Source organism: Dermacentor variabilis, chromosome 8 (assembly GCF_050947875.1).
Source record: "Dermacentor variabilis isolate Ectoservices chromosome 8, ASM5094787v1, whole genome shotgun sequence".
NCBI classification, from domain to species: domain Eukaryota; kingdom Metazoa; phylum Arthropoda; class Arachnida; order Ixodida; family Ixodidae; genus Dermacentor; species Dermacentor variabilis.
The window spans coordinates 119,456,811-119,478,735 of record NC_134575.1 but is presented as its reverse complement, the minus strand read 5'-3'; the positions used below and the strand labels follow the sequence as shown (position 1 = coordinate 119,478,735).

Here is a 21,925-nt window from a genome sequence, read left to right as displayed (position 1 = left end):
GTAATTGAACAAACAGAAGGTAAGGTGTAATTCCGGCCTTTAGCTTGTGCGCAGTATGAAGGTGTGAGGAGAAAAGATAGCACATAGGTGAAAGCAGAGGATGCTGTTCAGTAACTTGAGGAGTTTTACGGGCTGAAACCACGATATGATTATGAGGTGTGCCTTGGTGGGGGTCCGGATTAATACCAAGTGGGTTTTGTAACTTGCACTTAATTCACAGTACAAGGCGTTTTTGCATTTCACTCCCATTGAAATGCGCTCCTGTTGCCGGGATTTCATCAGGTGTACTTCTGCTTAGCGTAATGCCAAAGGAAGTACGCCACATCGGCGAGTAAGCTGTTCATTAAGGAGCGGGTTAGTAGTATAAATTTTATAAAAGAAATATAACTTTCTTTCTTTTCTCAGATTCTTCATCGTTATATTATAGTGTACCCAAATATTACATTTGTGATGAAGTGCTTAATTCATTTGTTTAGCGAAGCCAAAACCTTTGCAATAACACACTCATGATTATAGAATGTATTTACATTTTTTGTTCGCAAATACTACCATATGTACTTACCCTTCCTGTTATAATCCCATGAGGGATTGACCAGTATGTGAAATAAATAAATAAAACCCCTACGGCGGGGCTCGAGGGTAGGTACACCAAGCATAAAGCGTATAGCAGACATAATGACTTCAATTAAGTAATTAGGTGCAGGAAAATGAGCAGCACAGTTTGAACGCTTCCGAGAGCATGCCTTAAAGTTTCAGTAGCTTAATCCGAGACAGAACTGGCATACTTGAGCTTTGATCTCACCCAGAATTATGATGTAAAGGCTTAACTTGCTGACGGCAGAAAAATTTTTTTACAGAAAATAACAAAGCCTGCGACTGGCATTTCTAATTATCAACTTATCACGCATATTCCAGGACCGGTCCTGTGCAATGTGCATTCTGAGGTATCTATAAGAGAATATAGCGGCTAGAGATTTGTCGTTCAGGGAGTAGGTTAGAGGCGGAACTGTCCAGAAAGGCACAATATTGTTACGTGTGGAAAGACACAGACGAAAGATGCTATATACACGCTATTTACACTGGAGCCAGGCAGCCAGGCTGACACTCGCTCGTGCCAAGGGCACCGACCAACTTCGTCGTTCTCGCGGCGGCTCGTCTCTTGACGATCGCTCAATGATATCGTAATAATATTCTCTTGTTTTACATTTAGAAACATTAAGGCTAATCGACCATTTGTCACACCAGGACGAGAGCTTATTTACGCTACTTTGCAAAAGAACAGCCCCATACCTTATAAGACACAATCATAAGTGAAGAGCATAATCAAATACGTGATTCGGACAGGCAAGTCATTTATTTAAATAACAAACAACAACCAATAAATGAATCCTTAGAGCACTCCCGAGGACACTGACAATGACGGCGAATCACAAAGTGCAGGCTAGTACTGAAAATAGTTCGACAAGAAGCACTGTCCGAAGCCTAAACATTGGCATAAATTTTTAGTTTAAGCACTTAAAAAACAAAGGAGATCATGTGAAACTGTGAAACTGTCGAATGAATTTCCTGACTACTCCTCTAAAGAATTCGTTAGTAAACAAAATTAGTCGCGTTTGCCAAAAGAAAAACACTCCAGAAAGCTATGCTGACGTAAAAAAAACAAAAACAAAAAGAAACCCAATCAGACTCAAGAAAATTTTTCAGGTTGGTATATACGGTATTTGCGCTATATCCAATATTTACAGTACGTGCAGTATTAATGTTTGCATGGTACACGTGCTAACGATGTTGGTCTGTAGCAAATGGGCGAGTCTGAGTTACCGTATTTGTGATAACTCGCCGCGCAGAATGGCTAGTCCATTGCCCCTTGACGAGAATGGCCGTGTGAAAACTCACTATCACCGGTTGTTCGAAAACAAACGGGAGTAGCATAAACGGTGCAGTAATCTCTGCTTGGCTTCTGTATACTCGTGATTATCTGACGGCTTACCCCGCAAGCCATCAGGAAGAACCGCTGAAAGTACTTTATCGCATAGCGAAGTCTATATATCACGCAGCTCCCACGGAAACTCGCTAAAGCCTCTGATAGCGAACTAACACTACTATCGCCGATCGAGATGTTTATCCGAGGGATATAGGAAGCGTTGGCTCTTTTGGGAGCTGCTCTAGGACGCTCGCATTTTCGAGCTGCTGGCATGGGACCGTTCACTGTTGCACTGTGCCTGTTGGCGGTGACGCTAGCCGCGTCTTCCCAAGCCGGTGAGTGCGGCTCGTCACGAATTGAAAGCTATGCATTCATGTTCATACACGCGTAGACATGTCGATAGAATGAGCCCGAGTATGGGGTTTAGCGTCCCGGAGAAATATCATGGCAATGAAAAACGCCGCTGTTGGAGTTCCCGGACTGTGCAGTCTTAATTGTTTCTCTATTGCGCACTTAATGCTTACCAAAGGGCAACGATAAGAACGCAAAGTACCTCGAGTGGCAAGTCGAGCGGCAATTTTGCATGCATTTGCGGGCTTCTTTCACGCCCGGAAAAACACTTTTATGTAGAACGTATTGAGCAACAGAAAACGCTATCGGCGGTTTTGCTTGTCGCTCTAGAATTTTCGCATGGACACTTTTTACCTAATTATAACATTTGAGCAGTTGATTCAATAATTAATACCGATTACCTAATTAGGCGAATGAAAATATAGTTCGAGTATCTGCAAGCGACGGCAAACAACATTACCTTTGTTCTGTCCAGCTACGTGGCATTTGCAGATTTTTAAACTCTGGCTAAAGTTACCCGGAACACCCTGTACAATACTGTACTCTGTATATTTTTGTTCACTACTGTACACGCATCAGAATTGCTCTACCAAATTTCTGTACTCAAAAGTGAAATTGCGTAGAAGGTTTCTTTATTGCTTTTGAGCAGTTGCGTGGCGAATCACTGAAAATGCCATGATAACTCATCTAACCTGATGTCTGCATGTAGAATCAACAGCAAGAGCTTACGCAAGCTGGATACTGTGAAAATGCGGAATATCTGTGCAGCCTCGCAACAAAACCTGGCTTTAGGATTTCTAGCATGTGCTAGTGAATGCGAAACGGAATTGTTGAAGGTATAACATGTTGAAGTCAAAAGGAACATTAGAATTAAAGGTTTTCTCTGGTTTCGTGATTCCTGAATTTTTTGGTTTGGTTGTACATGAACCCTAACGCTACCATCCCTTTCAGCGTTGTTCAACTCGTTGCCACTTATCTCTCCCATGGTGTCGGGTTAACGGTGTGCGTGATTTTTAAAATGAACTCGATGCCTTGGAGTGCTTCCATAACAAATTTACCAGAAACGTTCGGCGGGCTCGTTCCCGCCGGCAACGATCACGCTCCAATGGGGGCGCACCGCAAAAACAATCGGCTACCTTGCCTTTGGTGCCCGTGAAAAAAATCCAGGTGGTCAAATATGAAGGGGCCCTGAAACATTTTTTGAACAAAGTGAGCAAACTTTGCCGGTCTGTTAATGAGGCTGTCGTGACCATTTGAGCCAACTGCTATTGAATTGTATGCATCAGGGAATTTATAATCTCGTGCTAAATGCAGTGAAAGATCGCTTGCTCTCGCTTCTGCAATGTCGTCTTGCTGCGACATCGCAAGCAGCTGGGCCCACAACAGCTATTGGCTGATTTTGTGCTCACCAAGAACATTCTCAGTAATAAAATTATTGCTTGTTCGAGTTAAGTGAATAATATATATATATGTATATGTCCGCCCTCTCTAAAAACAAGATCTCAGTGCCCTTCAACTCTGTGAAGAAGGATGCCAACGAAGCTGCGTATGTGGGCCCCTTAATGACGAATTGCACCTCCGCCGCGGGTCGGCCCGGCATTTCACTATATTCAGGATCGGCCCATGCATGGGAATTTTTTGCTTACTACACGAAAATTTCCTTGGACGGTAGAGGCATACAGCTTTGCTGTAAAGAAGAGAAAAAGACCAGGAAAGCAATTTAATCTTTACGCTAACGGTGGCAAGCACCACAGTTGCGCGTTGCTACGTCTGTTACGCGTGGCCTCCCATATAAAAAGAGCGTGCGGTAGGTAGCGCGGCAGCTCCGCGGTGCCGCCACAAGCCGTCTTGGGTGGAACTTTTGGACGGGGCACGCGGAGAATCGCTCCATTGCGCCCCCTTGCCATCTACCCTGTGTAGCTTCAAGCGCTCTTGTGGAAGAGAGGTGAGAAAGAAAGCCGCTTATCGCTCCGATAACTACGTCTAAGTTCGATTGCGCTTGAAGGATACTAATTTTTTTTTGCGTCAGGAGATTCTGAGGCGAGGTAATTTAGTGGTGGTGACATTTTATGACTAGTTTGAAAAGTGCTTTTGGGTCAGGCGGCAAGTAGGACTGGCCTGGTCGGGAGGGAATGTGACAGCAGAACTGGTTAAAGCGTCAGATTCCGAGCAGGCAGGCTTCAGACGGTCGATTGAGACCGCATCTTCCAGGCCGTTGATGAACAATAGAAACTTTGCAGGTGCACGCTTGAGTACTTTGAATGAACCATCTTACGGGGGCCGTAAGGGAGGACGCACAGTGTCGAGGCGCACAAAGCCGTGCGTTCAGGTCTCATAGCCAGGGTTGACGCATACACGCCGGGCAGAACGTCGGTGTTGGGGGTGGGGCGACAGTACGTATAGCGCTGCGTAGACGGTAGGTCTAGTCGGAAACGTCAGCAGGGAAAGTAGGCGAGTCGTCGAAAAATTCACCAGGGACTCGTAGAGTGGTGCCAAAAGTAAGCTCGCCGGCGCTGGGGGAAGAGTCACTCCGAGGAGTGGTGCGGATGCCCAGCAGAACGAAAGGAAGGCGCTCGATCCATGATGAAGGAAAAGTCGAAGCCATGAGTGAAGCTTTGAGTTGGCGGTGAAAACGTTCGATGATTTTATTGGACATCGGGTGGTAAGCGGTAGTCTTGATGTGATTGACATCGAGTAGCCGAGATAGATAGGCGAACAACGTTGAGTCAAATTGACGACCTCGGTTAGTCGCAATCGTGGAACACCGTAGCGACTAATCCAGAGCATGATGAGTGCTCGAGCTATCGACGCCGCCGTTTTGTCCAGGAGGGGCATCGCTTCAGGCCATCTGCTGAACCTGTCAGTGCAGGTTAACAGGTGGCGATGGTCCACCCAGGGAGGAAGGGGCCAACAATATCGATGTGAAGCCGGCGTCCGGAGACGGAAATGTGCCAAGAGGAGTTGTACTGTGGCGATGCACTATAGACCGGTGGCAATTGAGGCATGCGCGTGACCAGCAACGCACGTCTACGTTGACACTGGTCCAGACATAACGAGAAGTGGCGAGTCGCTGTGTTGCGTGAATGCCACGATAAGCCAAAGAATGGAGGGCATAAAAAGACCCTGCGCCATGCGTGAGACACGTAAGGACGAGGACGTCCGGTCGACGTATCACAAACGAGGACACGTCGCAATGAGGAAGCAAGATATCTTCAAACACCAGAGAGTTACCGCTCGTGCGAAGGAGCTGGATCTCGCTGTCGACACTGTGGGCAGTAGACATGACCATGAAGTCGGTCACCGGTCGACCGTAGTCCATTACAAGGATAGCGGCTCGAGAAAGTGCGCCGGCAACGACGTTGGACTTTCTGCAGAGATGGCGACTGTCGCTGGTGAATTCAGAAATAAAGGAGAGCTGCCTGATTTCGCGGGGAGTGTGGGAGATGCTGCTGGACGCTAGGGCAGAAGTCAGTAGTTTATGGTCGGTAAGGACATGGAAGGAGCGTCCCTCGATAAAATGTCGAAAGTGATTCACAGCCAAATAAATGGCGAGCAGCTCTCGGCGGAACCTGCTGTATCGTGGCTTAGGGGGCGCAAGCTTCTTGGAAAAGAAGGTGATTGACTTCCAAGAACCAGCAATGAGCTGCTGCAAGACTGCACTGAAAGCGGCGTCCGATGCGTCAGCCATGACAGATGTTGGGGCGTCGCATTTGGGGGGACGAGGAGCATTGCGCCGGCAATGGCTTCTTTGATGCCTCTAAACGCGCGATTAGTGGTGTCATTCCAGGCCGCGGTAGCATTCGGTGTCTTGAGGCCCGATTTACGATCAAACTGTGGTGGCTAATTGAAACCTGTCACAATGGTCCACAATGGTCCGGTAACAAAAGAAGAAGACGACGACAACGACGACACGACCAGCGCACGGAAGGTGCGCGAGCAGCGGAATCAGTGGAATCAGGCTTCCACCTGATTGATCAGGCTCGGCTAAAGATATAACTTGTGGACACCAGGCACCAGCGTCTGTGTGGTTTTTCTTCACCCACAAATTATATTTTTTAGCCGAGCCCACTCATAGCCCGCTCATTCATTTGCCACAAATGTTGCAGCATATCTCGTCTCAGTTAAGACGATGCTCTGTTTCAGGTTTTGACGTGCTTGCTGCTGGGTGGGTCGATACCTCGGTCGATATATTTGTGGTCTTATTTACGGAAGTTACATGGGCGCCGAGTGCAACTACCAGCAAACGAGATCCTGTGGCTGCATGCTGAATGACAATGTACTGCCAGTAAGCGCACCTCTGTTCTGCGCAATGATACAATGAATTTCTACACGAAACCCGTACGGCTTTGATGTATTTCTAAAGCATGCCGATTTTTTAATGAAATTGCGCAATATAAACAAAGAATTGTTTGATTTGCTTTAGTTCCTTCGACTTAGCCGTTCCGTATGTGTCACTGGTTGTGTGCCTACTTTTGGGGCAATCCTTTAGGATTAGTTGATATATGCCACTGTGCCAGAAAAGCAACATAATCACCCGATATAATAATGTATATGTCTTGCTTCTTTGTGCGTTTACTTCCATTATCATTGCTCGCCGCAGAAGCATCACACATGGTCCTCGTTCTCGTGAGTTTGCTGCGTAAGAATCTAACAACATGGGGACTCCTGATTTCGTTGCATTTCAGCATAGCTTGTGAGTGGTGCAGCGTATAAACACAAACACGGTATTAGATTAAAATTGTAATTTTTGCGGTGGACAAACATAAACATTCCAGATGGACGCACGCTGCCTTGCATGAAGGTAAGCACTGGGAACATTGCCGTTAGTTTTGTGGGATTTATTACACACCGCTAGACTAAAACAGCGTTTCACATTCATTCCAACATTTGGTTTGGTCCTGATCAACTTTTTTTCTGTTACAGTTGATGCCACCATTACCTGTTTCGTCTTGTTCAGACTGTATTTTACCACTCTCACTGGCAGTAAGAATTGTCAAATCCATGCGAACAGCAAATATTAAGCTAAACTGTTATACTGCGTTACTAAGACTACAACAGATCGGTCATATCATAAGCGGGAGTTCTGTGGCTTAGAAGGAAAATGAAAACAATGGATAGGCAGCCACGCCGCCTTGAAAGTTACCCATCGCTTTCTGTGGCGTCACAGTTTCCGGCAGCCTGAGGTCTAGGCTAGAGAATACACGTGCCCTCACAAGTGAAGGCACTCCATCCTGAAACAAATTAAAGTTCTAGCTGAAGGTGCGGGCCAGAAAAAGAAACAAGAGGAAATAGCGCACAACCTGTGACGTGTTGAATTAACGTCATAGTTTCCACGGATTCGCGGTGCGGACCAACTAGTGCAGAGAGCATTCCATGGGCGCAAATGCACGAGTTCTGCCAAATTCAGTATTCAGTGTTTGGCTTGGACCTGTCGTGGCGGCACAGTGGGGTACGCTCTGCTCTGCTCCTGAGGAGGACGTAACAGTTTTTATTCCCGGCCCGCGGACGCCGAATTTTCGTGGGAGCTAAATACCCCGCAAAAAAAAGAGAAAACGTACGTGTACTATTGTATATAGGAGCACATTAAAGAACGCCCGGCGATCAAGATTGTTGCGGAGCGTCCACCATGAAACCGCGACATTGATAGTTGAGTGCGAAATTTTAGGGACGTTAACTGAACACCACAGACAACGACGATTTCACCTGTGTCAGTAAATTACCCGTCCAGAATGCCAAAATCACCACTGGCACTTAGAAAAGTCGTTTTGTGCGCCACAAAGGTCGCGAAAAAAGGGAAAGACGACTGTGACGAGAACACCGTGAAACACTCGTTCCAGCTCACCGCGGGAAGTCGTGCACTGTTTATGTTAACGCCTAGTTTTCTGTTTATCGATGAAAATCGATCACGTTGTGCTCTAAAGGCGACAAAGATGAAACATTGCAAGGCTGGGGAGTATTTACTGAGCGCACGCGGCGCAAGTAAGGAAATATATTGCGAAATCCGCAACTTCACACTAACGTAGCGCCGTTGGCGATCTGGCAGGAAATTGACAAACAAAATCTAACTTTCACCTTTGTTTTCTCCTTAACATTCAACCTACTACCGTGAAATTAAGGACAATAGAGCTTTCGAAAAGTACTTTATCAGCATAAACTGGTTCGGCGCTTTTCTTTTCGTGTCCCTATACACCCGACAGCTTTGAGCGTCTGTCTTTTCCACTCCGCAGATGGCTCATTCTTTGCCGCGAAGCTGGGGAAGCGCACCTACTTCTCAGAGGATGAAGTGTGCAGCGAGGCCCTGCAGCGGAAAGTGCGTTGGGCAGGCGGCCGTTTCACCCGCCGCTACTTTGGCTACTGGCCGCTGCGTGGAGACTCCGAGAGTAGGACCAACGAGTCTTCGCTGTTCGAGCTGAACCTGTTCACGCCGACGGTCGCGGACATGCGCATCCAGGGCTGCTCTATGGAAATGAACGTCTCCGCGATTCTCGTCGGAGCAGCCGATCTGGTGTTGCCCGCAGCCACGGAGGAAGTCCGAATTTTGGGCTCCGGCCATGTCGTGGCAAAGGTGAGCGTAGCGGCTGCGTTTCGGCAGTGCGTCACGCGGTCAGTCGTCTGATCGACCGGACATTCTTGACGCGCGGACGCTGACGAAGATGAGGCCCGCGGGTTGCATTCAACCAGCCACCGTAAGAGTGTTCGGATTTAAATGTGATGTTAAAAAACAACAAGGACATGTGGCATGCAGGTCCTAACAATCCCAAACAGTTCTGAATGTGGGACTGATAGAAACAAATGTTCGACGTCCACTAAAAAGGCAGGGCCACGACGTTTTCCTGTCCTCAGCATTTTCCGGCCCTCAATTGCATCTTAGCTCTGCGCAAAAATGGTAAGGTGTGGATATATGTTGTCGCGATAGCTTCAAGGGCGCCATGTGGCAGGAAATCCTGTGTCCGCGGCACTGTCCGTCGGAAAAAATCATCCCGGACCCCAACCATGCAGGCCCTCCATGTGGCACATAGGCGTTATTGAACTAACTGAATTTCTCAAAGTAAAATGCGTTCGAAACTTGTAAAGTTCGACTTACGCACAACCTATACAGAGATGATAGTATTGTAATTTGATATTGGATTGTAATTTGGGGGGGGGGGGATATACGCGAAAACATTATTCTGTTACGGGGAAACTTAAGCACAAATTTTCTTGCTTACGAGAGTATGAGAGGAGGAGGAGGAAGAAAAAGGAAGGAAACGTAGGGTTGTCAACCAGACGCACGTCCAGTGTGCTGTCATGCACATGGGACGGAGTTTAAGGTAAGAAAAGAAAGGAGAGGGCGGGAAAAAGGTACTATCGGTGGGAATACGTGCGGATGTTCATAACTTCATGCCTATAGTCAGTCACTGAGGCCTGTAGGCCTGCGAAGCATGAGGCCATGGTCTTAGAATCTTCCTCTCTGAAAATGGTCTATTAGCTAATCAGTTTAACGCCCTCAAGAGAATGTCGCGTTCGTTGTCATGGAGGTTGCAAAAAGACAACACGTGCTCGATCGTCTCTTCACAGTTGCATGAGTCGCAGATCGGTGTGTCAGACATTCCAATAAGGATCAGTAGGGAGGAACTTTGGGCCACTTGGTCCGACATGTTTAAAGAGGAAAAGAATCATGACTTCAGACGGGACGTAAGGCGAAGAAGTGGACAGGATGAGCGATACATTTCGTCCTGTCCACTTCTTCGTCTTACGTCCCGTCTGAAGTCGCGGTTCTTTTCCTCTCGAATAAGGAATGGTGTAGGCTTTTGTAAAAGCCACCCCTAGCCAGAGGCGGCACAGTAAAGTTGCATCACAGCGGGAGAAGTTCGATGGAATCTGCAGCTTCAATGTAGGATCCAGCCGGTGGAGACGGCAGTTGAAGAAAATCTCGGGGTGTTTCACAAAGTTTCAGTCTTGGTTCGAGCAAGTAAACGAATACCCTTGGCAGCGTCTGTCCTTGATAAGGGAATAGAAAGTGTCAGGGTTTCTTTATGGGCTGACCGGGCGGCATCATCAGCAAGGTCAGTTCCGACGATGCCACAGTGCCTCGGAAGCTATTGGAGGATGATCTCATGTCAGTTTATGAAGGCTTGATGGAGAACTTCTCTGGTCTCAAACACCAGTTGTTCTTGGGTCTTGCGTCGTAAGGCTGACTGCAGACTCTGATTGGCTGCCTTCGAGTCACACATGAAGAAAAAAACGACCCAATTTTGAGGTTTGGCTTGTGCAATGTAATTAACAGCGGCAGTTAGAGCGGCAAGTTCTGCTGCCGTAGAGGTCGTTATATGGGACACTCTGAACGTAATTGTGATTTGTAAGGCCGTGATGATAACAGCGCCTGTGGAGCTGGTGGCTGATACCGATCCATCGGTGTAAATGTCCGTTCTTTGTTCATATGCCTCATTCAATAATGACAGTGCGAAATGACGTAGAGCCACTCTTGAATGACAGGTCTTCTTCGTAATTCCCGCAACCGTGAGGCGTACTTGTGGCTGTCGTAGGACCCACAGTGGAACAGTGGTCTTGCTGCTGGCGTAAAGCCTGGCGGAAGGTAGCCTTGAGGTGTTGCAAAAAGTTTGGAAAATGGGGCTTGAGGTCTTTGTGCTGGCAAAGAAGCAATATAGTGACTGGGTACACGACACAGACGTCGAATGTGTGCTCTAAAGTTGTGAATCGTTATATATGTTGGAACCAAGTAGTCTCTAGCCATCATGGTTGTTGTATGAGTCGAGGCGCATCATGATAGTCCAAGACATATCCGTAAAACCTGGCCTTGAAAACTTTCTAGGGTACGAATGCTTGTTTTACACGTGTTCGCCAAAACCGGCAAGTTGTTTTTCGCATGTGAACCTCAATATATTGCCACGAGACAGAAGTCTGTCGCATTGGGCCCGCATCGATAAAGAAGACGTACAGGTTGCTCCACGCTATCTGCTATCTTGGCTGCTGTGACTCCTGTGGTGCTCGCATTACTTGTAAAAATTTGTAAATATACGTTTTTTTTGTGCAACAATATGTACAATCGAAATTAGTCTCCGCTTTAGGTAGATGCTGGGGGGGGCTCCATGAAAGATCCCTGCCAATAATCATACATAAGAAGCGATGAGTCTTTTGCTATTTGATAGCCTGGCCATTGAGAGAAACAGGGCACGGTGCCATGGGTTTGCACGTAAACGCGAGTAACGCACATTTTTTGATGGACACACTAAGGCCTCGTTTGCGGAGGTACGAACAGGTTAGAGTGGCTGCCCGCTGAATCCTTGCGCGCACTTGAAGGCGAGTAACCGCAGAAGACCAAAGACAAATATCATAAGTCTACATTGATATGTGAATTGTCTTGGGTAATATTTCAGCAAAGGCAACCATAGCTAGGGTATGAACCATTGATGAATCGCTGCTTGTAGCCTCTGCCGCACGGCGGTATGAGCCATCGCTCTGCCTTGCATTGCCGGCGCGATCGCAGAGTATGGGGTGTCGGTGTCAGCGTCAAGGGGCCCAATAACGCGACCGCGTTTCGCTCATGAAGGCGAAGCTTACGCGTCCTCCAAGTTTTTCGTACTCAGGACATGACAGCAACCAGTAGCCCCAGGAGACACATAATTATGGGCTACACTTCTTCCCAGATCGGCGCAGTAAAAACGTCGACACGCGATACACTTGTAAAATCTTGCTTGATTCGCAGAATAATGCTTCACAATAAACAAAGAAAGTTGCAGTTTCACCCGGAAGGCGAACCATCGATTAGGATCGCAAATTAGCAGACAGCTATACCATGTAAGGATAGCAGACATATCAGCCACATAAACTCGTAAGCATTCGTTTACTAACTAAATTAACGAGCATGGTGCCACGCGCACAATCAAACATGAACACATCTCTCTCGATGACCGCACAAAGTCGCTGTCAAAACGCTGGAGTGAAAAAAGCGCGGCTGCATTAGCGAACGAATTGACCTTCGTGCTGCCTCTCGCTTCACTGACACGAAATAAGTGGCGAAAACGCAGCGCACCCGAAGCTGTCAGCACTCTACGCCCTCTGTCCGAGGCATCGCAGCTAGCTCTCAAGATAGGACGACTGCGGCGACGGGCGGTGGTATAGCACATGGTGTAGAACACCATGTGCTACATGGTGCTCTACATGTAGGAGTTCTACATGGTGTTCTACATGTTCTACACAGGCCGCCGCCGGTGCAGAACACGGCCCCGCTACCCTCCACTCCCTCCGGTGCCTTGTGCGCGGCGGAAGACTGCGCGCTTCCTCCCCGCTTTGCTCCCTTGCGCGCGCGACAATCGTCGGCGGACCCTCGCACGCTTTCACTCGTTCACGGAGCGCGGTAACGATGGTGTCGCCTTGTACTTTATACGAAACACCACGGCCACGGCGACGATAAAGTGCGCCTGGACTGTCCATATAATTGCGGTCGCAATAACAAATGACTTCCCGTATCTGCGCAAGTGTCTTCGTTCGGGAAGACGTACAGAAACCCCTTAGCCGGAGGATCCCTTCGGGGCAGGCTGCTTTTCAAGCTTTCTTCTTTGACTCCCCCAACCTGTTGGAAGTAAAGACAAATTTAAATTCAAAGAAAATGGGAAGCTTATTAAAAAGCAATGCGGTACACAAGTAGGTTCTTTATATTTAATGCGGGGCGACTGTCAAGCCAGGATATGCGCTGCGGATCGATAACTCACTCGCGAAGGACGCGTGCTTTTATTTACGCTTTGAGATCATTCTGATTATGTGTCCTGCATCGCGTCCACAGAGGAAAGTAGAGGTGTAGTGCTTGTGCATACACATGCGGTGCAGAAACGCACGAGCGACTCTTCGGCGATGGTAGGCATGCAGGCGTAAGTTGCAGTAAACAGCGCAGCTCTCTGAGAGTAGAGGCTGTAGATTGCAGTTGGTTGATTTGCGAGAGGCGCTTTTTTTTCGCCGTCGGCAGATGCCATGGCTTTTGCTACACTGCCCCACGACACCGACATTTACCTTGACCGTGCCAAAAATCGATGGCGATGACGCCACTATGCGAGCAAGTTTGAACACGCAGCGCCATTGTGAAATGGAATGTCTGAGCACATGGCCTGCGCTCTGCGCTGGCTACTTATGACGCCGATGGCAGACAACTAGGAAATACTCATTGTCATCGTCATCAACCGATTTTAACACCCACTTCAGGACAAAAGGCCTTTTCCTGCGATCTCCAATTACTGCTGTCTCGCACTAACTTGACCTAACTTGTGCCTACAAACTTCCCAATTTCCTCACCAGACCTTATTTTTGGGTGTACTCTACTGCGCTCTCCTTCCCGTCTCGCCCATTCTGTGACTCCCATGCTCTGCGGGTTATATGTACTACGCGTTGCGTGATTTGCCCGGTTCCATTTCTTCCTCTTATTGATCATCGGCTACCCCACGTTTGCTTTCTAATTGAAATCGCTGTTTTCGTGTCTGTTAACGTTAGGCTTAACATTTTTTCCTGCCATCACTCGTTACGCTGTCCTTAACGTCTCCTCAAGCTGCTGTGCTAACGTCCAACTTTCTATCCCACGTATTGGAATCGGTTTATTCTACTGATTATACACTTTTCTTTTCAATGATAGCGTTAAGTTGCCGCTCACGGTTTGGTATTGCATACCGCATGCATTCGAACCCATTTTTATTCCCCTTTGAAATTGCTTATCACGATCACGGTCCACTGTGAGCAACTGACCCAGGCAGACGTACTCAGATTCTATAGAGGCTGACACAAATCACAAATTCTTGTGCGTTTGCCAGGGTATTCGAAATTGCCGTTGGTATTCTGTATTGGCACCTTCAACATTACTCTTACACTTTCTTCGCTATCACTCTCAATTATGTGTTGCATTTAATCCCCAGCGTTGCTGAAGAGGGCAATGTCATGTGGAAACCGTAGGTTGTTGTGATATTCGTCATTGATCTTAACTCCTAAGCCTTCCCAGTTTAATAGCTTGAATACTTCTAAGTATGTATTGAATAACATTGTAGAGGTTGTGTCTCTTGGCCTCACCCCTTTGTTGGCCGGCATTTATCCACTTTTCTTGGGAACAGTTAAGGTAGCTCCTAATAACTGCTAAGATATTTGCTTGATATATGACGAGATATTGGCCAAGATATTCATGTATGCTTCTTGTACTCCTTGGTCATCCAGTGCACCCATGACGGCTGGTATTTGTAACGACTGAAATTCATTTTCGTAATCCATGAAGCACATATAGAAAAGCGTTCTACTCAGAGGATTTCCATTTACCTGAGTATTGGCATGGGTGTGATCCATCATATTAAGCCCCTTGGTGAAGCCACCCTGTTCTTTTGATTGATTGAAATCAAACTTTTCACTATTTGATAGGAAATTACCTAGTTGAATATTTTATACAGTAATAAAGCAAGCTGATGTGGCCATATTTATTCTATTCTTTGCGACTCCTTTCTTTTAGATTATTATAAGGGTGCCATTTTTGCATCTTTCTGGTACACGTGAAGTTGTGGAGCATCTCTTAGAAAGGGTAACATGGGGGCTTTTGAAGTATCCTCTTTCTTTGAGTAAATAAGTTTTTATTTCGTCTTCTCCCACTATCTTTCTCCGGAAGATGCATTGTAAAAGCCCTTTTGACTTCATCACCATTTACACATAGAACTTCCTGTATCCTGCTTTCTTCTGGTTTTACTACATCATCAAAATTTCTGAAGACGTAACCATGCTTGCCTCTCACGGCATAAACCTCGCGCTTTCGTATTCAATGTAAGTTTTAATCTCATTAATTTCTTGCAGCGCCAATTTTTACAGTTACTACTTATTATTATGAATGTATGAGCATTTGTGCCGGTAAAAGCCGAAAATGAGGACTAAAAACTGGCGTTGAACTGCTTAAGAAGAAGAAAAAGAACAAAACATTAATTTCTGGCAATGCTTTGTCGGCATCACTACATGTAAGACGCATGTTTGAAAATACGAGCGCATTTATCGCTGACAATGACACCCCAAGTCAATGTACGCGACTCACAAGGGTGCTGGGAAAATAAAGCTGTTTTCCCGCTCCATGCCATCTGGAGGCGAGTGCATTTGCGGAGCGAGCAAAAAAAAAAAAAAAATCTCACACACAGCAGCACAAGGCTTCAGTTTCCGTTTAACTAACATTGTTAATAGTCCATGGCTGCCGGCTTATGTCACATTGGACCTCACGTGGGACCAACTCATCGACAGCGGTGGAAAGAGGATTTCCCAACTGATATCTAAATCGTCTTCCTCGTGTAACCCTGGCGACTTGGTGCTAGTTCGTAACTACATACTGTGAGCGAAGGGATCTTTCCTGGGCCCAGTTATTGTGACCAAGAGAACTGCGCAGCAAAAAATTTTGAAGGCTGTAGACTATCAGTGACCTTTATAAGCAGTTGACCACTATCGGGCATGTCGTCCAAAATAAAAAGCGGTCGTCTGTAAGGAAGTCCGCTGTGATCAGACTGAAGGGGAATGGAGCGGAAGCAGAAGTTGAAAGACCTGGCAGGGTATATTACCTTGGCGTGTCCCGGTCGAGTATCTTTGGATGCGCGAGAACATTACTTGGTAGAGGCGTGCTGTCTGCTAGATTGCCACTGATGTTCCTCAGGTATGGAACAATTGAGAGCTTTTACTCTAGTGAGGCCTCGCTCATAACTCCATCAATCAGCGTCACGATGTGTGAAGAAGCCGTCGGCAAAATTGGAAGGAAGCGCGTGATCTGTCTTTCTGGTTATGGGAGGTGGTTAAGATACCTTTTAAAAGAAATACGCATTCCTTTGAAGTCCGGAATCCAGCTAACCCGGAATCTCGCGGAGGCGTATAGTATCAATATAAGGGACAACACGAGCATTAGTTTTGCCTACGTGCACGAGCACTTAGGCAAGAATATTTTATAACTATTATTGGGATGGAACAATTCCTCCTTTTTACTCCAGTTGTTTGGCAGGTGTGTAGTGTTTTACTGATTTTCTGCCATCTTCACGTACTGTACAGACGTTCTTTAGCCTACTAATAATGATGGACAGTTCAAGTTGTGTGTCCGCAGGAAACTCGCGGAGGCAGCAGTGCTCACGCTCAGTACGCAGTAGCACGCAGCTTTTCAAAAGGTGCGGGCGTACCAGCTGCTGCACGTGCAGCGGCGCAATCCACTTCTCAGCTGTTGCGTCTGGCCAGCTGTGGCCGTTTCGTGGACGCGCGCTTCGCTACGTTCGCACGACCTCGCTCGCTGCGTAGTGGCGGGTTGCGGACGCCTATCTAAATCTGTCTAAGGGCGAGTTAAGCGCTGGTTCTCTCCCGTTTCTGTCCGTGAATTCTCTTAACTATTGCGCCGGTCTTTATTGAGATGCATGTTAAATAAAGAGTCTCGTGAGAGAAGTTCTTCGGATTGCGATGTTGAAATAAAATGACTTGATTCGATTGATTCGGAATGTGAGACTTAAGGTACGCGAGGTGCGTCGCCCTACCTCTCAGGGTTTGTCCTCTTGGCGCTGCCTGTTTTATAGCATTGCAGTCGGAAAAAATTGGACCTCGTACCCCACAAAAAACAGCAACGAAGCATAAAAACGTGGTTTCCAGTGAGTACTTGACCAATATTTGGAAATAACGCATTTGAGAAAAATTGCCCGCAAACATTAGCTGTGCACTATTAAAGCTTCCCGGGAAGCTAACTTGAATATTTGACCTATTGTTTTGATCATACTACCAACAAACTTGATTTATTACGACACAGCACAAATGTTCGCGAGATCTTACCAAAGAGGTTGTTTTCGTACATGATACAAATACTGCTTGGTAACCACGTTTCTTGCTCATATTCCCTTGTCTATATATGTGTGCAAGATCAATTACGAAGCGCCGAGTCGACGCCGACTGAGGTAGTACGCTAGGCAAATGAAGTTTTTTATTAATTTAATATTTCGTTCTATTCCAACACCTAAGCACCTAAGAGCTCATTGGCTGCTTTTGATGCGTGCCTACTCAGGACTTGTATACATGAGCTAAATACTTCTCTATTAACTTGATGAATCTATGGGGGCTCGAAAGAAGTTATGGAGCTCTAACGGACACGCTTTATTACTATAAATCATTATGCAATGCGTACACTTGTGTTTATTTACATCCCTTGCGACGCGTAACCCCGTGCAGTGTTTATGATTGATGCCCTTCACAAGTAGCAACGACTGTGTCGTGCACTGTCTTCGTTTGTGCACTATATCAGTCACCAGCTATACCCCAATGCACGCACAAATTAATGCGAATTCACACTGTGAAACGTCGATGCAGCGATGCGACGAGGACGAAGCATATGTTGTAAGTTTGTCGTGGGCGGAATCTGAGGAAATGCGTATCTAGATTGAAGCACGACACGAAAGAGAATTGCGTGCTTGGCTCTCATTGGTCCTTTCAAATCCAGCCTATGTGGCCTAGTGGAAAGTTATGTGTGCGTGCCCCGTGCGGTCGTGCTTGCTACTCGGTGTTTTCGGCAACACAATGGCAGCCGGGGTCAGCAAAGGCAAGGACCGTTCGTGATGTAACCTTCTGTTTAAAAGAAAGTTAGCCGGACGTGTCGGGAGCCCAGCTTAATAATCTTCTTTATTGAGAGTGATATTCTACGCTTGTGTTAACACTTAGTGTGCTGTTGTCCTTGTTTACTGCGAGGAATATCATATCTATGTGATGAATAGTATGCACGTGTGCGTCGATATATTAACTTTGTATTATTTCATTGACTTCGTGGACTAACTCATGTTCACAGTGTGATGGCCCCAACTAGTGGAGGTGTCAACTCTTAAAACAAAAAAGAGAAACGCACAGCACAGTAGCCTGAGTGCTCACGTCTCTACTTACTGGGACTATCACGCAGTCATCATGCACCAAGTGGCCTAGAAATCCAGGCTACTTAACTCATGCTCAATCGCGGAAAGAGCAGTATGTACCATTGTGTTGCAGTTATTTTTGTTTTTGTATTTTAAATTTAAGCCACTTTACGAAATTTCTTTTTTATTGACATATAAAAGCAGCAGTAATAAGTAAAATAGTGTTAGACAATAAGGAACAACATTGCGAGGTCGAGAAATCTAGAGCAGACCTTGCTAAACATAGCAAATGGCGTTCGCTTACAGTCATAGACATACCCGAACATAGAGATAATTTTGTTGATGGAATGCTTTGTTTAATGTTTTTAGGTATGAATGTTTTTCATGCCCACAGTTGTCGTGCTTCGACGAACGAACTAGGCATTGTTTGAGGAATGGCCGGGAACGCAATAGTTGTGCACATTTACAATTCTATCTAAACAAGTTGCTCACTGATTCCTGCTGTAACCGACCCATGTTTGTACGCTTGGCGCAGATCTCGTGGCCCGGACCCCGAGTGGACAACGCTTCCTTAACCGCCTTCCGCTTTCTCGTTCAACCATCGGACAGCGAAGACTCAGGACACGCCAAGTTGATCGCGCAGGTACGACAGGAGCTATTCCAGCAGCTATTGCACATTGTACGTTGATGCAAACTGCGCCGAAGAAATGTGCGCGCATTTGTGTCACCGCAACCACCGTAACCATCGTTTAATGTAAACGATTATTGTCGTAATTGCCAACATTGTTGAGCTTAGCTCGATAGAAATTGTGCTGGAATCCATTGCGTGTATCAAACGCGTAAGAAAACTTAGCTGAACTGTACTACAAGGGCGGCAGTCGTAGGAAACAAATGGGAACGCTCAGTGTTCGTACTTATACATTACCACTGTTATATATTACCCGTATGCGTACAACTTGCATTGAGCCTACTGACAGGTATCATAGAAATATACTTTATTTAGATTTTAAAAAAAATATTGTAAAACGAAAAAGTTAAAACTCATAGGTTAGCCCTGACGGCGAAGCAATGATTGCGAAAGCAAATTAGTTGACAGCTATACGAAGTAAGGATAGTAGTTTTATCGGCCGTTTAAACTTGTGAACATGCGCTTACTAAGTTAACAAGCATGGGGTCACGCCCGCACAAGCTAACGTGAACACAACTTACTCGATGACTGCCCACATTGGCTGTAAAAGCGCTGAAAGGAGAAAGCGTGGCAGCAGCAGCGAGCGAATTCACCTTTCTGCTGCCTGTGGCTTCCACGCGAACTATATAGCGGCGAGAACACAGCACACACGAAGGTATTAGCCCTCGGTGAACTTAGAGTCTGTACTCGTCGCAGATCGCTTTCAAGATGGGGCCCGGGCGGCACGCCATCCGCAGCGGCTGCCTGAGTAGGACAATCCCCCCCCCTCCTCCTTCCCCTGCCCCCGGTGTCTTGCGTGCGACGGAACACGGCGCGCTTCCTCCCCGCTTTCCCCTCTTGCGTCCGCGAGATCGAGCCAGCATCGTCTTGCACACCCACGCTTAACTCGCACATACAGCATACGGCGCGCGGCTGTGATGTTACCGTCCTTTGTGCGGAGCATCACGGTGCAGGTGATGTCGATGGCAGAATTGCGCCTGGAAAATGTCCTTATAATTTCTGTCGCAACAAAACGACGTGATTAGCACACCATAGCCGTATGCCGCACGCAAAGCTAGCCGAAATAGACGAAAAAAATTTGGAGAACGCTTTAGCTTAGCCTTTAATTAAGAGTGGGACGCGATGGCATTCAAAGATCCCTGACTGCTTCGCACGCTTCCCGGCAACTCCAGCTTATGCAACCATAACATTTACCGGTAAAGGCTGGCGGCGAACGCTTTGCACGAAGGCGAGTGGGCGAGCTTTCTGGTTGAAACGCGCCCTCTTGCGTGTGAAGCGGATCCGCGGAGGCGAGCGCCATCTGGATGATGTTGTTGCAAGTAACCGAGCGCGGCACGCCACTCTATAAATGGTAGAAACGCTGCAAAAAAAGTTTCCGCGTAACAAGACTATGTTTTCTGGTGTATTTGAATTACAATCCGACGCTATCTTGTCAGTAGGTTGTGTTTAGGTTGTACTTTAAAAATTTTCTTACGCATTCTACTCTGATAAATTCAATTAGTTCACTAAGGAGTCTGCGCAACGCTGAGGGCCTGCGTGGTAGTAGTCAGGAATGATTTTTACTAGATGGGTAGTCCGACGCAAGACACCAGTACCGGATTTTATGCGACCGCCTTATTTCTCTTCTCAAGAAACTGCTTCTGAGGGTAACGAATACTTGCCAAAAGAAACAGTAGAGGGAAATTAACCACAGACAATCTTACGCAGGTGAACTCTCTTCGGTGCAGATAATACGGTGACGTTAAGAACACAGTAGCAATACTGTAAAATGCAAAACTGGATGGTATTGGGCGAACCTGTGCCCACAAAACAGGCTACACTTATAGCACAACGAGAGCGGCGAACACAGACGGCGATCGTCGAAAGATCTCATCAGCGGGTCAAGCGCGTCGGCTTTTACAGATCAGTCGTCGAATGTTCCAGATTAACCGATGGGACCCGCGTGTCTTTCACAAAGTTCTACACGATTCGCGTCGCACATACATGCAATCAGATTACACAAGTTGCGGTAAAAGACAGTGTACGGAACCATCGATAACATTCCAGAAACTTCTTTTACATGCAGGTGCGTCCTGCGCTGCGCGATGACATTTGTTAGGCGGCCAAACGTGGTCGCCCGATAAAGATAAGTACACGTGTCATTACCCCCCTCTTAAAAAGCATCGACCCGATGCTGCAAACAAACGAAAGTAATAAAAAAATGAAGCACTCGTAGCAAAGAAAACAACAAAATAAGGATGTTCGTCAGCGTCCGTAAAAGGGTTTAAGACGCACCACGTGGACCACTTCAGATCGTGGGCGGTGCCGCTGTGAATGCGAAATGCCGTCTGGCACGACCTCATAGTCCAGTGCGCCAAAACGTCGGATGACCTTGTAGGGTCCGAAATAGCGTCGCAGTAGTTTCTCACTCAGTCCTCGTCGGCGTATCGGTGTCCAAACCCAAACATGGTCGCCGGGCTGGTACTCGACGAAGCGTCGTCGGAGGTTGTAGTGTCGGCTGTCAGTCCTTTGTTGGTTCTTGATCCGTAGGCGGGCGAGCTGTCGGGCTTCTTCGGCGCGCTGGAGATAGCTAGCGACGTCAACATCGTCTTCGTCAGTGACGTGGGGCAGCGTGGCGTCGAGCGTCGTCGTCGGGTTCTTGCCGTAAACCAGCTTGAACGGCGTGATCTGTGTTGTTTCTTGCACCGCCGTGTTGTAAGCGAATGTTACGTACGGCAGGACGGCATCCCAGGTCTCGTGTTCGACGTCGACGTACAGTCTTGGTCAAAAAACTTGAACTCGCTGTGAACGGCCGGGGAGCGGCTGCGCTCCGCTATCGCGGCGCTGCCGCGGCCTGCGCGCGCCGCTGCTCGCTGGCTTTGAGGATAAAGAGGGCTAGGGAATCATATCTCTCACTCTCAAGCATCTTTTGATAACAGGGCTCGTGAAAAACTAGTGCAATGTTCGTTCTGCCAGGTGCGAGGTCTTTCGGCCGCCGTGGTACGGCGCTTCGTGCGAGTAAATGGGGTGGCCTGGGCAAAACTGCCCGACTTCCATGCAGCCCTTTATACTATAAATTTTTTCCTAATCACCGAAATTACCTATTACAATTTTATCCTACACTTTAAA

General features: G+C 47.0%; 1 protein-coding gene across 1 annotated transcript in view; it reads left to right on the top strand.

Annotated features, from left to right (window-relative positions):
* Positions 1-2,195: 2,195 nt before the first annotated feature.
* Positions 2,196-21,925, top strand: part of LOC142591544 (uncharacterized) — a 30,580-nt gene continuing 10,850 nt past the window's right edge. The window contains exons 1-3 of the mRNA XM_075703862.1: positions 2,196-2,259; positions 8,473-8,840; positions 18,665-18,772. Coding sequence (XP_075559977.1) covers positions 2,196-2,259; positions 8,473-8,840; positions 18,665-18,772 — 540 coding nt within the window. The remainder of the gene's footprint in view (positions 2,260-8,472; positions 8,841-18,664; positions 18,773-21,925) is intronic.